Here is a 13,939-nt window from a genome sequence, read left to right on the forward strand (position 1 = left end):
TCTTGTGGCCACTTTGACATAAGTTTCTTGCACCTGCATAAAAGTTCCTGAGTGACTTGGATTATACATTCATCTTCCCTTTCTTGGTCTCCAGACCCTATTTCTACATGGAAGTCCCCCCTCATTGCTTTTGCTTCTCTCTACCCTAAGATTAGCGATTAAAGTAGGGTTGATCCATTCAAATACAAGTGTATTGCTATGAATCACATCAAGGAATGGTCTTGACACAAGATATTAGGAACAAGGGATGGAGTGTTTATAGCTTTTTCAGGGTTTAAAGGTATATGTGGGAGGGGGGCTGTTTTGGGGAGGGGGATAGGGTAGGAGTCAAGTTTTTAGAATAGAAGATCTGGTCCAAAATAGGAAATAGGGGAAGGAAACACAAAAGAAAGGATGGTTCAAGACCACCACACTTTAAGAGGGGTCACCAAGCTATGTTCCAGATTCTCTTCCTGGTGCAGAACCTTTTGTCAAAGATGCTTTGGCTATTTTTCTCAATACAAAAAGAAGTTTGTAAACAATAAAACCCCAAAAGAACATGGAGAAGACCAACACTTTATATTTACACAAACCAGACCACCTAGCAATCACCCAATCAGCTATTCGTGAAGTCCTACAAAACCCAGACAAATACGATATAACTAGCAGTGGGGGGGAGGGGGGAGCAGCGATTGGAGGAGACAAGAACCCAGGATCAGACACACATCACCCAATGCGTTCTATTGCATTTGCCCCGTTTCAACACAGTGAGGTAGGTTTGTGGTGATCTCACAGCATGTAAACGAAACCTTTTCTCCTTTAGCTACCACGACATTAATCACTGCTACAGCAGGGCAGGACACTGGCTCTGGGCACCACAACGCCATGGCTTATGGTCTTTCTGGAAGCCAATAAGAAAAGCCCAGAAGTTACAAAAGTTGAGAAATTTAGCCTTTGCTTCATACACCCATCCCTGGGCAGCTCAAGATGGGTACAGAGGTTTTGTTCTTAAAGCTATTCTTACCAACTCTTTTTTTTTTTTTTTTTTTTTAACACACACACACTCTCTCTCTCTCACACACACACACACACACACACACACATACACCCTGTTGTGCATGGTAGGCCTAGCCCAATCCAGTGAAGGATGATCTGGTATGTAAAGTGAGTCCCGTGCCCTGGGATTAGAAGTCTGGAACAGAAATCCTTTACTATACTTATAGACAGCCCTCTCCTAACCTTGGCTTTGGCTCTGCACCTTTTGGCTCGGTGCAGCCTCTTCAAACCTTCCTGTACCACCTTTTCCTGTTCGGACCAATTTCCAATCTTCCGGTAGAAAGAGATCAAGTCATGGGGGCAACTGAGCTAAAACCTAGTCTCCCATGGAACATTGAAGGCGGAGGGGTTTTTAAGAGGACACTATGGCAGAAAAGCCAGTTCTATTTGGCAAAAATGAGGTAGTTCAATAGGCTATGCACTCCAAATAGTTGTTCTCCCTGATGATAAAACAAACAGTATTCCTGCCGTGCAGACCTGAAGCTGCTGCCGACTTATCCCTGAGATCGCTCATGTACCTGAGAACACAGTGCAGGAACGAGGGCCTTAAGATTAAAATACACAAAAGTACAAAACCAGAACATTTATATTACGAAAAAAAAAAAAGTTAAAATGCACAAGATACGTCATTCGCACACAGCTAGTGCAGTTGGCATCCTGGAGAAAGTGGGGCCCAAGGTGTGGTCATCCAAGGGAGCAAATAAATAAAATTCTATCGGCCCAGAATGGGGTGAGAGTAAGCTTAGGAACAGCAGGTCTGCAGCTGTTCCCCCAACAATCCCTTTGCCTGCGGTCACAACCCATTGCTCGGGAGAGTTCTCAGCATCTTATCCCAAGAGCGGGGTAGGGGACAAGTTGTGGAAAAAACCCTGCCTTACCCTTGAGAGATTCCCTCCCACAGAAAGTAGTGCTCCGTGGGTTGGGCCCATCAATCTGGTCTCATGCTTGATCTTTACATTCTGGCATGGGAAAAATTATTACTACATATCCTTCTTTGAAAGGAAAACAACTTCCCTATCCAGACCACTTTCAGAAGCTGGAGATCTGGGGGGCGGAGACTCAGCTAAAGCACACGGGGAGAGATTTTCCCCAGAACACGCTCACAAGCATTTGGATAGAGCACGGTTGGAGTTCATTTGCCTCACCCCTTCCCCCTACCCTGCCAAGAAGGAAGAGGGGGTGATGCTGTGGACCCCGGCCTGAGACACATGGCAGCGCCAGCTGCCCCCTACCCACCCTGTCCCCACTTTCTCCACTCTGCCGATTGATGCCTGCTCCTCAAAACTTCCTGATCACAAAAGCATAGCCCCCACCCACTGTAGCTCAATTCTGGGCCTCTGGGAGCAGGGCAGGGCTATGGATCTCTTCTTCTTCTTCCTCCCGAAAGTAGGCTGGCTTTCCCTGTGAGCTGGGGGCCTGCTGGGCTTTCAGTGGACACGAGGCCACCATGTGGCTGATGCTCTGGCAGAAGTGGCACTTCTTAGGCTGGGGTGGCAGCTTGCATTCCTTGGCATGGTGGTCTAGACCTCCACAGTTGTAGCACCTAGTACAAAGCAGGATGGTAAAGTTGAGAAAGGAGCGAGAGCAGAACCCTTCCTCTGAGTGAGGACACCTGGGCTCTGATCAGTTACTATACTCACTCTCCTCCCTGGAAACCAATTTCCTCACTTACAAAAGGAAGACTTAGGACTAGGACTAGATACCTCTAAGTTCTTCCCTAATCTGTAATTGTCTAGATGGGATCTTCAGATTTATGTCCACTTGAAAATTCTGAAATAATCAAGGACGGGAAGTCATGGACCCCAACTGGGAACCGAAATTCACGAGATAGGGAAGACACTACCATACGCTTAAGAAACGGTACCGGTCATTCACTAAAAAGAGAGAAAATTAAAGGAGCCAGGCAACTATATGACCTGCTCCAGCACAGAGCAAAGACCAAAGAAACTAGCCACTTGGAGACCTAGTGAAGAAGCAACAGGTACATCCACCATCTTGTTCCCATCACTTACACTTTCCCATCTGTGATCTTCTTTGCTTCTGAAATAATTAAGTGCCCATCTCACCTACAGCCCTTTCCTCATCTCCCACACCCTAAGGCAGAAACGCCAAACACCCACACGTTGCCAGGGACTGCAGGCTTCATTCATTGTGTCTTTGGCATCCTGGCCCAAGAAAGGGGCTAGATTGGGAGAACTCTCCCTAGTCCAGCCACCTTCCCGTCCATACCTGTCTCCCTTTGATCTGCGCTTCTGCACGTTCTTCCCTTTGGGCCGCCTCTCGCTCCCAATACAGAACACCCCACCGGGGCCCGTGACCCGGATAGATTCCAGGCCCTTAGCAGACTTCTTAAAGGTGAACTCCACGGCCTCACCCTCCTTCAGGCTCCGGAAGCCCTCCATGTGCAGCTTGCTCTGGGGAAGGGAAACATGTTAGATTCTAATGTTAGTCTCCATTCTTCCACCAAAAAACTGCATACACGCGTTCTTTAAGGTGCAAGTGTGATACTATTTCCGTGTTATCAGTAAGAAATTATCCACTCAAAGAGCTACCACAATTAAGAACAAGCAATCCATGTTACATTAACAAAGAATAATCATTACATAAACAGATGCCATAACTTTTTTGCAGCTCTTCTCATTTAGACAAAAGTAGAACAGATGGAAAATTCTTAAATGTAACAGTTACGAGAAATCAACAAATAGTGGTGCCTGGCTGGCTGGGTCAGCGGAGGATGCAACTCTTATCTCAGAGTTGTGAGTTCAAGCCCCATGCTGGGTGTAGAGGTAAAAAAAAAAAAAAAAAAAAAAAAAAAAAAGATAGGTGGCTCAGAAGGCTGAGCGGCTGACTTTGGCTCAGGTCATGATCTCGCAGTTCGTGGATTCGAGCCCCGTGTCGGGGTCTGTGCTGACAGCGCAGAGCCTGGAGCCTGCTTCGTATTCTGTGTCTCCTTCTCTCTCTGTTCCTCCCCTGCTCACACCCTGTCTCTCTCTCTTTTTTTTTTTTTAATTTTTGTTTTTGTTTTGAGAGAGAGAGAGAGAGAGAAAGAGAGCGCGCGTGAGCGGGGAGGGGCAGAGAGAGAGGGAAACACAGAATCCAAAGCAGGCTCCAGGCTCTGAGCTGTCAGCACAGAGCCAGCGCGGGGCTGGAATGCACAAACCGTGAGACCATGACGTGAGCCGAAGTCGGACGCTCAACCGACTGAGCCACCCAGGTGCCCCCCAGATTTTGATCTTTGCACTGAGATTGTGAAAGACAATGACCTGAGTTTTAAAAACACACACTGAAATATTTAGTGATAATGGTGCTTGATACCTGTAACCTATGATTAAGACACGATGTTACTGGCAAGTTAAAGGGAAGACAGTATGACCAAAGCTGATGAATCAGTAAGTTTATAAGGGAAAGCCCACTAGGAGGTTCAAGTATATATAGAGAAATCAACAGGGAAGGGCAACAGTTCAATACCGTCAAGAAAATTACCTATCTGTTTTAGCTACCAAGCCAGAATTCTACACTTTTATAGCACTTGTATGCAAACTACATTCCAGAGAAATTAAATATCAAAATGTTAAAGTACGGAACAACCTGTGCAAGTCAAGACAGATAGACTGATAAAACTATAAAAAGCTACTATAAATCAGTAAGAAAAAAAGAATCACAGAATATGATGCCTAATACATTTTTGGATGAATTAATGAACCAAGAGATAAATCTGAATTGTCTGACTTGGAAAGACGACCGGGTCATACCGGTGAAGGAAAAAAGATCTAGCGTGCTTGGAACAACCCCATTAATAGACTACATGTTTATATCAAAATTTAAAAATATCGACACTTGCAGAGAGCCTGGCAGCCTTCCCCAAAATAGGGAGTTATCACATAGCTAGTTGAGAGGCAATAAATGGGTCAGAAGAACCCAGGGTCCCGATTCAAAGCTCACAGTCCATTCTACCTTGCCACTTAATGCATCAACAGCAACGCATTAGTGGAAGTGACAGCCTCTCCCCAGAATAGACTTCATTATAGCTTACTCCATTAGAGTAAAATATCCAAAGAGTGTGTCAAATGTCAACAAGGTGTAGTCATAGAAAATAGGGATCAGAGAAGCAAAAGGGATCACTGTGCACCTAGTCTTGACGTGAGGGAACATGAATAAGTAGCACTCTTATGTTACGCAGGTGGTGGTTGGTAGGAGGAATATTTCAAACTGGGACTTAGGTGAGACATGCTCTTTAGCCAGCCTGGATCCCCACTTTCTCAATCGTGGACATTGTTGTTTTAATTTAGATGGCATTGCTTAAGACAAAGATTCCATGGAGGTAATTGGATAAAAGAGCATAGGGCTGAGTGCCAGACACACCGTAGAGTTCACAAAATGCTGGTTGTACCAATTTTTGGCTGCATGACCTTAGTCAATCATGCAGGTCTGGACCTCAGATCCTTCAGAGAATTGGGGTAACAGTAAGTTACCCATCTAGGCCTCTAATGAAGATTATGTGGGCATGGAAACATCGGGAATGTGCTCAGCAAATATTTCATGTATTATCTGTAGCTTTTGTCCACCGGTTCCACCATAGGAATATCCTTTCCCTTCCTTTTTATTCCCCCAGGAACAGCCAGGGGACGTGATGACCTCTCCCCTCCCCCAACGCTGATGTGAGGCAAGGGGCAGAGCATTAAGGCAGGAACTAAAAACACGGCAGAAAGGTGAAGGGCCCTTTCCCCTTTCCTGTTGCACAGAATCGACCTTGATTTGAAGGCAGATATGCCTGGTCTCTTATTCAGCTGGGATAAACCAGTTGTCAGGAGGTACAATCCCAGGTCCTCCCATTTGCCTAGTGGACTCGGAGGCCGGGACACTCCTAGTTCCAGCTGTGATTCAGCAGATAAGTGATTAAGAACAAGGGTTTGGAGTCTGAGGCCTGTTTCCTCCTTTCTGTGCTAACCTATAAAATGGAGCAAGTATTAATTTTATGGTGGCCCTATGAGGTTTTATGCATGAAGAGTAGTTAACACATAGCCTATCACACATAAATCCTCAGTGAGTGGCAAATCCTCTTCAGACTGGATCAGGGCAGGGTAACAGTGAGAACGGAGTGTCAAGAGGCTCAAAATTTTAACTCGGGTTTTTAGTGCTAACTGTGGAAACTCAGATGGGTTTTTATACCCATCTACACCTCCTAGGCTCGCTGTAAGAACAAGAGAATACCAGTGGGGGCAATACGAAACTGACTGGTCCTCTCAGGTCACCCACTCCATCACTGGAGGATTTGAGGTTTATTTAAGACTGTCAAATTTAAGAATGTAACCCTGCAGGGACCTTACCGCAGCCAGTCGAGATTTAGACTGGTGGTCTGCAGGGGTGGCTCCCTGCACCCACCCCCCCACCCTGCCCCTTTCTACAACACATAGTTTGAATTCCTCTCTTATCAGATAGGTAATCGCCGTGCAGCCCCACTGAGCTGGCCTCACAGGGCCAGCATCAGAAAGGAGCCTGAAATTCTTGTTACCACCCCCACCCCACCCCCAACCACACACAAAGCAGGGCCCCGCCCCTCTCCCCATCCCCTCCAAAAAAGAAAAGGCCTGGGGGGGGGGAGGGGCAAAGCTTGAGCTCCCCCAATAGAGCCCAGCCCCAGGAAACAAAGAGTTGACACTGGTTGGTTCTGGTGGTCAGATTCCTGGAGTTCCAGAGGCTGTAGCTTCCCCGGCTCCCCCGACTCCCCCCTACCCCACATTCATCAGTTCCTTCCTCTCCATAATGGGGTTATGGTCACTGAGAGAAATGGATAGAGACACCTTTCTTCCAGTCAAGCCTGCTGGGTCGGCCAAAGTCACCGCCAGCAGGCATCCTCACTTCTCCCTGCCCTGCCATCCCAGGCTTCCAGGGATAGAAGGACACAGGAACCCCTCTATGTTACCTTTGGTCAAATCCTCTATGCGGGAACCCGAATGAGGGCCATTTATTCAGGTAAATTATTTTCAAGGTTGGTGGGGGAAGCAGGCTTCCTTCCTATCTTCCTCACCCAATTTGTTCAAGGCAGGAGGGCAGGCAGCCCACAAGGAGCCCACTCCGCAGGGGAGGATGGCATTTAATCAGACAGAAAACAGTTGCAAGGAGACCTTTCTTTTTTTGGATGGCAGGGAAGGACTTAGGCCAGTTAAATACTTCGACCTTCTGCTTCCTTAATACCTCACCACGGCCTCCACCACCCTTTCCCGTATCAGATACTCCATCCAGCATCGACCGCTGGCTTCAGCAGCGGCTGATACGAAGGAGCTTAGGGAACATGGTGTTGTGAAAAGCACACAGGAACCCGAGTTTCCCACAACTTGCTCTGTGGAAGTCAGACACATGCTGGTTCTTTAATCATTTGCAAAAGCCGGGGATCAGACTTCATGATAACCAGCTCCAACACTGCCCGGTTTTAGTCACATCCCTCCTTTCTACAGAAGTGGCAGGCAGAATTTGGGGGAAACTTGCTTTGGTCCCAGCGATCAAAGGTTGCATTCCCGGTTTTTCTGCATCACTCGGGCCCATTCCAGCTCCAGACTGTCGAGTGAGTGTCTATCCACTCAGTTCCAAGTGCCTAGCCATACACAAATATTTGTGGAATAAACCAAGTTGTCCACCACCCCAAACTGCTGATATTCATCTAAGCTTACTATAGGCTAAGAGAGCTCTAAGCACATCACATGTTGTAATGCATTGAACCTTCATATCAAGTCTGTCAGATAGGCCTCATTATGACCCCATATTACAGCTGAAGTCATGGAAGCAGAGAAGTAAAGCGTTCTCCGAATTGAGTGCACTGATCGCCATCAGCCTGACCCTACAGCCAGTGCTATGCAGTATAATGCAAGTCATATTTGTAAATAAACATGTTAGATGTAGATATTAAAACTTTCTGATACCCACATAGAAGTAAAGGAAGCAGATGGAAGAAATGACTCAGTGCCGAATTGTCCCCATAGTCCTACCTGGGCTTCATTCCTGAAGGTAGGGTTTGGTAGGGGCTAGGAAACCAACCGGTTCTACCAGAAGCAGTTTATTTGATGATATGTCAGGGAGGGTTGAGGAAAGAGATCTGTCTGGAACCAAAGGCTGCCAGCAGAGACAACCCCCACCCGTCACCTCTGCTCAGACACAGCCAGGACTACCAGTTACTGCCTGGAGTTCTCCACCAGATGGTGCTGCTCATCAGCTGTCAGCATAAAGGCAGCCGGAGGGAGACTGGAGAGGAGAGTTGCTTGGTTTTGAACTGTGAACCAGAGATTTATCTCCCCAGCTTCTTAGGGCAGGCATCCTCGGTCCTCAGGAAGCAGTTAAGGGGACTGAACTTTCAAGGATAGGGCGCTGTCTTCTCACCAGGTCCCCATCCACTCAAAGGGTGCAGAAGAAAGGGTCCTGGAGTTTTAAAGCCAGAAACCCAATTGTTCTTATGTTCTCTGCCATTTACAAAAGCCACGAACTCTTCTTGGACTTTGATTTCCTGTCTGAATTAATTTAACTCCAAGCTGAGATCATTTAAAATGAATCTGTACAAATTTCATACTGTTCCTGAAAATTCTCTCTTCCTCTCCCGTACCTCCTGACCCCAGACTTAATATAGATAGTAATTGTTACTCCAGCTTGCAGGAAGAAGGGAGGGGTGGTGGTTTTGCCTAGAGCAGTTTCCCCCAAATATAACAGGGAATTCTAGAAGGGTGAGGACCTGGTGATAGTTTGGTTAGGAATGTTCAAGAAACAACCCTGCCCTGGGGAAAGTCACTAAAAAACCACTTCCGGGGCAAGGCCGTGTCACCAGCTAAAAAGGTTCCAAGTTTCTTCTATTGAAAACTTGCTCAGGATGGTGGCACAGCCTTTACTTGGGCCACGGTCAAGAAAGCATGGCTTTTCAGAAAGACAAGGACCCAAGAAGATCCCATAATGCTCAAACTCTACCAACTTTCTGAAAATCAAAATGACTCACTTACTTTAGTCTCATTTCTTTCCTATTAAGGTGAAAATGAAAAACTAACAAATGACCACCAAACCTGTGGCTTCCAGTCCATGAGCAAAAATTAGAGAGTCCTATCTGGGTCTCAACACTTGACATTCACTCCAGTTCATGCTGCATGAAGCGCCCAGCCCTATTCTAGACATCAGTTCAGAGAAAGAACAGTAACATTCCCTCCCTTATTATGTCCAGTCTTTCTCTCTGGAGGAAGACCTCTACTGACCAGGACCCCAAACTTGTCCTCCCAATTCAGGAACTCCTTACTTCTTCATATTAGTTCCTTCTGCCCACCAAGTCCATACTAGAAAACTAGACAGCTAGTCCCTTTCTTCAAAGAGCTTATAGGTCAGAGGAGGAGATAAGACCAGCACATCACTAACTAGATATGAGGTGAGTAATCAGAGGCACCAACAAGGTTATAAACCAGGTGGGAAGAAAGCTCCCTCTACATTCTCCTCTCCCCACCCCATCCAGAAGATTCCTAATCCAGATCCTGCCTGAGGTCGCTCTCTCCCACTCATCCTTTTCAGAAAAAGCAAGCCACGTGGCTTCAGCTGTTTCCACAGTTTCTCTGTATTGAAATTTTTTCTCCTGACCCAAACTCGGTCCCTCGGTCCGATTTGGGATCTTCTTTTGCCTCCAGGCCTTCCAATACAGTATTTTAGCTGGAAAGCCATTTTAAACATATTTGGGTTCTGAGCAGCTGTAGAAGCAGGGAGGACTTTTCTTGTTTTCAAATTTCTACCAGTCTTGGGGGTTTGGGAGTTGAGCCACAGGAAACATGAGTTAAACCAAAACTCTTAAAATGGCTATTAAGATTTCAAAATTCTTAGTGAATCTTAGGAAAATAGTTTAGTGCTTTCTTGCACCTCCGTTCCCTGTAGAACTGCGTTTCTCAATTGAGGGGGGTTTTGCCTCCCAGGGGGCATTTGGCAATGTCTGGAGACATTTTTGGGTTGTCACAACCGAGGGATGCTCTGAACAAAGAGTTATCCTCAGAATATGTCAACAGTGTTGAGGTTGAGAAACCTCGGTTTAAGGGCTGGCCATCTGCCAATATTAGGATTCATAAACTCACCTAACCCTGGGGACAAGCAGAGAGTTCTAGATCTGAAAATCTGTGTCTGAATAAAAGGACTGTTTAGAGAAATCTCTTCACCTTTTTCTTTTTTTCCCCTTTAAGGGGAAGGGCAAGTTTTCTTTCCTACTTATCCACTGCTGGGGGTGCATAATGCATTTGAGAAAGAAGAGTGTGTCGGGAACCAAATAAGCCCAGCCTTGGAAAGGAAAATGTTAAATTGCTTTCCCCCCTTCTTCCTCTTTTCTTAGAAAGGGGCTTCCCGATCCTCCCTCCAGGCAGATGTTTATCTTAGGACAATTATCCTTCTCACCACATCAGGCTCCGAGGTACCCACCACCAGCAGCCAAAGGAGGGGAGGTTTTCTTGCTGAAGAGAGTGCCTTACCCCCCCCCCCCCCCATGCACACACTGGGAACATTTTCCTTCCCTAGAAAAATTTTTAGGGATCATCCTTCATCCACTTAATTCTTCTCCAGTAGAGCCCCCAAGAGATATTTCACATTCCTCAAGTGCAGGGATTGTAATCACCAGTCTAACCGTTACCATAGAGTTTTGAGATCACCCCAAGCTCCGGCCGCTTGCTCCATAGGCTCAGGGAACTTCCAGTCATTGTCCTTCTAGGACTGTTTCGTGGAGGGTGTTAGGGGACTAAATTCTCGAGTCCTTATCCCAGCCCCACTCCCTCTTGATAACTTATTCCACTGTGGAATGTCCTTGGACATTCCAAGATCCCCAAGTCCAGGTTATCTCCCAGCTAACCCATCTGAAGGAGCGTGGCGCAGGCTCCCCTCCCCAAAACCTGAAGGTCCCTGCTTTCCTCTATGCCACCCAATATTTTCCACTTGCTTTTGATCCTAAGGTTAAGTGGACTGAGGCACAGATTCATTTGTTCGGGAACACCTTCCTTGGGATTTGGATATCACCAAGGAAACCCAGATGATGAGGGGCTACATTCCTCCCAGATCCTATTCAGCAGCCTTTGGAAGGGAGGCAAGAAAATTTGGGGTCTCTTTTACTCCAAGCCTCCCAAAGTTGGGGAAGCTGTCCAGTCCATCTCCAGACCAAGAGATTTTAATCTCTTTGTGATCAGATAAATGGAAGAGTGGGAGAGCTGGCTACCCCGCTGAGGAGGGCCATTCAAAGCTGGTTCCTGTAATAAAGTGATTTAATAGATCTAAAGAGGCCAATTCCCTGCATTCTCCCACAATTACTTCCTGAGGGTTATCATTCACATATGTAAATGAGACAGGGAGGGGGGCAAAGCCACTAGCCAGAACTAGTTGTCTGATGGGGGGGGGGCGTTAAGACTGGGGGGGAGGTCGAGGACACAGCAAGGAGGTGGCTAAGCATCCTGCTGTATACCCTCCCAGCAGATGTTCGAGTAGTCCAGTGACTCCAAGGTACCCAACATTAAGTGCCTCCCTGCATCCCATTATCTCCCATGTTTCCCCCCACTCTGTGTCCTCATTGAAGGCCATGCTCGGGAGACTTCCCTGCTGCCTCGGACCAGTCCACCCAGGATCTCCCTTCTTCACCCCTCCCCCTCCAGAATACCATCCCTCAGGCTCCAACCCTTAATCCCCACATCCTCCTTTCCCCTCCCCCTCAGCTCCTAAAGCCAACCTCCCCGAAGTAACCCCTCCCTGCCCGGCCTGGGTGTCAACGTACTGGACCTGAGATCATCAATTTCTCCTTCCCAGGTCCAACATGAAACCTCCAAAGGTGGAAGGGACACCAGCAGCAACTTCCTTTATGTGGTTGTTATGGGTGGCTGGTGTCCCATGACCTCTGGGACACTTCTAAGATATTTAGGAGAGGGTGAGAGGAAGAGGCAGCCAGGGAAGAGGGAAACCTGAAGTCTCTGGCTCCTTGTTTGAGGCCGGAATGTTAGGACAGCAATCAATGGCTGTCTGGGGCCATAAATGCCAAGCAGAGAATAGGTCCAGAGGCTAGCCTCCCTCCACCCCCTGCCCTGCGACACTGAATTTCACCCCCACTGGGCTGCCTTGCTTTAACTGAGAACTTGGGGTTGTGACCTAACTCCCTCCCAGCCTGGACCAGGAGTCTAAGGCCTGGGCTCCTTAGGTTTTCCTTCCTGGAAGAAGTGGATGGCAAAAGCCCAGTAGGCGAACTGTGTGCCAGAGGCGGGTACTCTGAAGAGGTTTCAGGCCCCCAAACAGATTCTTCAAGGATCTGCCAAACTCACTCGGGCCTCAGGGCTTTAGTTTTGCGTGACCACCTGGGTGCTGGAAACTAGCTGACTTTTCAGCTTTACCCCTGTTTGATCCTAGAGTGGTTCGCCTGCCTCTCTCCCGCCAGGGAGCTCCATTCACATGTTAGTGAAAGACGCTGGGCGCTCAGGGCCCTGCTCAGAACCGGCATGTGCTTCCCTGGCTGGCCTGCTGGCCCTCCCCCCACCGGCAAGCACAATACAACCTTAGTTTCTGCCACATGGGGTCACCTCCCTGCCCCCTGCCCCCTTCCCAGGGGAAAGAGGTAACAGACACGTGGTAAGCCAGAGGGGTTCCGGGAAGGGGGTGGGCGTGCTGATAATCGGCTCTGCCCGCCCCCCATCCCGTTGGAATTAATGGGGACTCAGAACTGGGGTGCCAGCGCACAATGAGATCCCACGGTTTCCCTCAATCCAACAGCCGAGTCCGTCCGCCCAACCTTGAATATGCGCGCCAACATCCCCTTCCCCCGGCAAAGTTGCCAGAATCGGTCTCACCTGGTGCACAAAGACATCCACTGGGGGGTCAAGCGCGACCCCGGCGCGGGCGGTCATGGACAGGAAGCCGAACCCCATGCGCACGTTGAACCACTTACAGATGCCGGCACCGTGCAGCAGCTGCGGCTCCTCGGCCGCCCGGGCGGCGTCCTCCGGCGCCTCCTCCGGCGCCTTGGCGCAGCCACCTGGAGGTTGGGAGGGCGCTCAACTGGGGGGGCCACGGAATCGGGAGGGCCCTCTCGAGACCCAGCAGGGAGACCCGAGTGTCCAGCCCACGGGTGTGCACCCAGGTGGCTGTAGCTACCAAGAAGCTGGCGAGGAAAGACCTGTCCTGGCCGCCTCCCGCGCTCCCCAAGCTTCCACTGAAGCCAGTGTTGCCCCAAAAGTTTTGCTCCTCTTCCCACAACATGTTGCCCGGGGATAGCTGGCCGGACAGGCCCCTCCTCTTCTGTCCGCCCGCCCCCGTAGCCTCGGCGTGCACGCCGCTGGGACACCAGGGTTCCTTGCTCCAGAAATGGCCCCTGAAGCAGGAGGCCGCACAGACTTAGGGTCCTTCGGCCAGGCTGGGGGACATTTCCCAACCTCCCTTTTATGTGGATCCTGGGCGCCCCTGAAGCCTAAGGTGTCCCCAGTAAGTCCCGAGCTCGAACCTGCGAACTGCTGGTTTGACACAGAGCCCATGGTAGTCGGCTGAGCCCGCGGCCCCGGGCCCCTGGTCGGGTGGCTGCTGGCCCCAGAGAAGTCCGGAGGCAAAGGGGTGGCTCGGAGAAGAGGCTGCTACATCTTCCCCAGCACAATAGCGGTGGGAGGGCCCACGGCTTTTCAAAGGCTCCCAAATTCTAAAAGACAATGACCCAACCCCCCGCGGGCAGCCCCCTCCCCTCCCCTCCCCTCCCTCTTCTTTCCCCTCCCTTTCCTTCTGGCTCCAGCTCCGGCCCTCCCCCATCGCTGTGGTCTCTGACACCTCTGGGGTGTCCCTTCTCAGAACCTTGAGGTTTGACACCCCCTCCCCACACACACATCTGGAGATGAGAGCCGTCAGCCCTAGAAGTCTTGAGGACCCTGGAATTTGGGATCCTGTACTTTAAGGACTT

At 49.1% G+C, this 13,939-nt stretch overlaps 1 protein-coding gene across 1 annotated transcript; it reads right to left on the reverse strand.

Annotated features, from left to right (window-relative positions):
• Positions 1–1,058: 1,058 nt before the first annotated feature.
• Positions 1,059–13,526, reverse strand: LIN28A (lin-28 homolog A). Its single transcript, XM_058718512.1, has 4 exons — positions 13,496–13,526; positions 12,846–13,030; positions 3,265–3,449; positions 1,059–2,578 (listed from the first exon to the last, which is right to left on the reverse strand). The coding sequence occupies exons 1-4, from the start codon at positions 13,524–13,526 to the stop codon at positions 2,359–2,361; spliced, it is 621 nt and encodes a 206-aa protein (XP_058574495.1). The 3' UTR covers positions 1,059–2,358.
• Positions 13,527–13,939: the final 413 nt, after the last annotated feature.

Source organism: Neofelis nebulosa, chromosome 2, assembly GCF_028018385.1.
Source record: "Neofelis nebulosa isolate mNeoNeb1 chromosome 2, mNeoNeb1.pri, whole genome shotgun sequence".
NCBI classification, from domain to species: domain Eukaryota; kingdom Metazoa; phylum Chordata; class Mammalia; order Carnivora; family Felidae; genus Neofelis; species Neofelis nebulosa.

Bases quoted from the DNA above. Each gene is read 5' to 3' on its own strand.
- LIN28A (XM_058718512.1), bottom strand. From the start codon at position 13,526: ATGGGCTCTGTGTCAAACCAGCAGTTCGCAG. The intron at 13,031-13,495 runs GTTCGAGCTCGG...CCCAACCTCCAG, and splicing joins GTCAAACCAGCAGTTCGCAG to GTGGCTGCGCCAAGGCGCCG. The intron at 2,579-3,264 runs GTATGGACGGGA...GCTTTGTACTAG, and splicing joins CGCAGATCAAAGGGAGACAG to GTGCTACAACTGTGGAGGTC.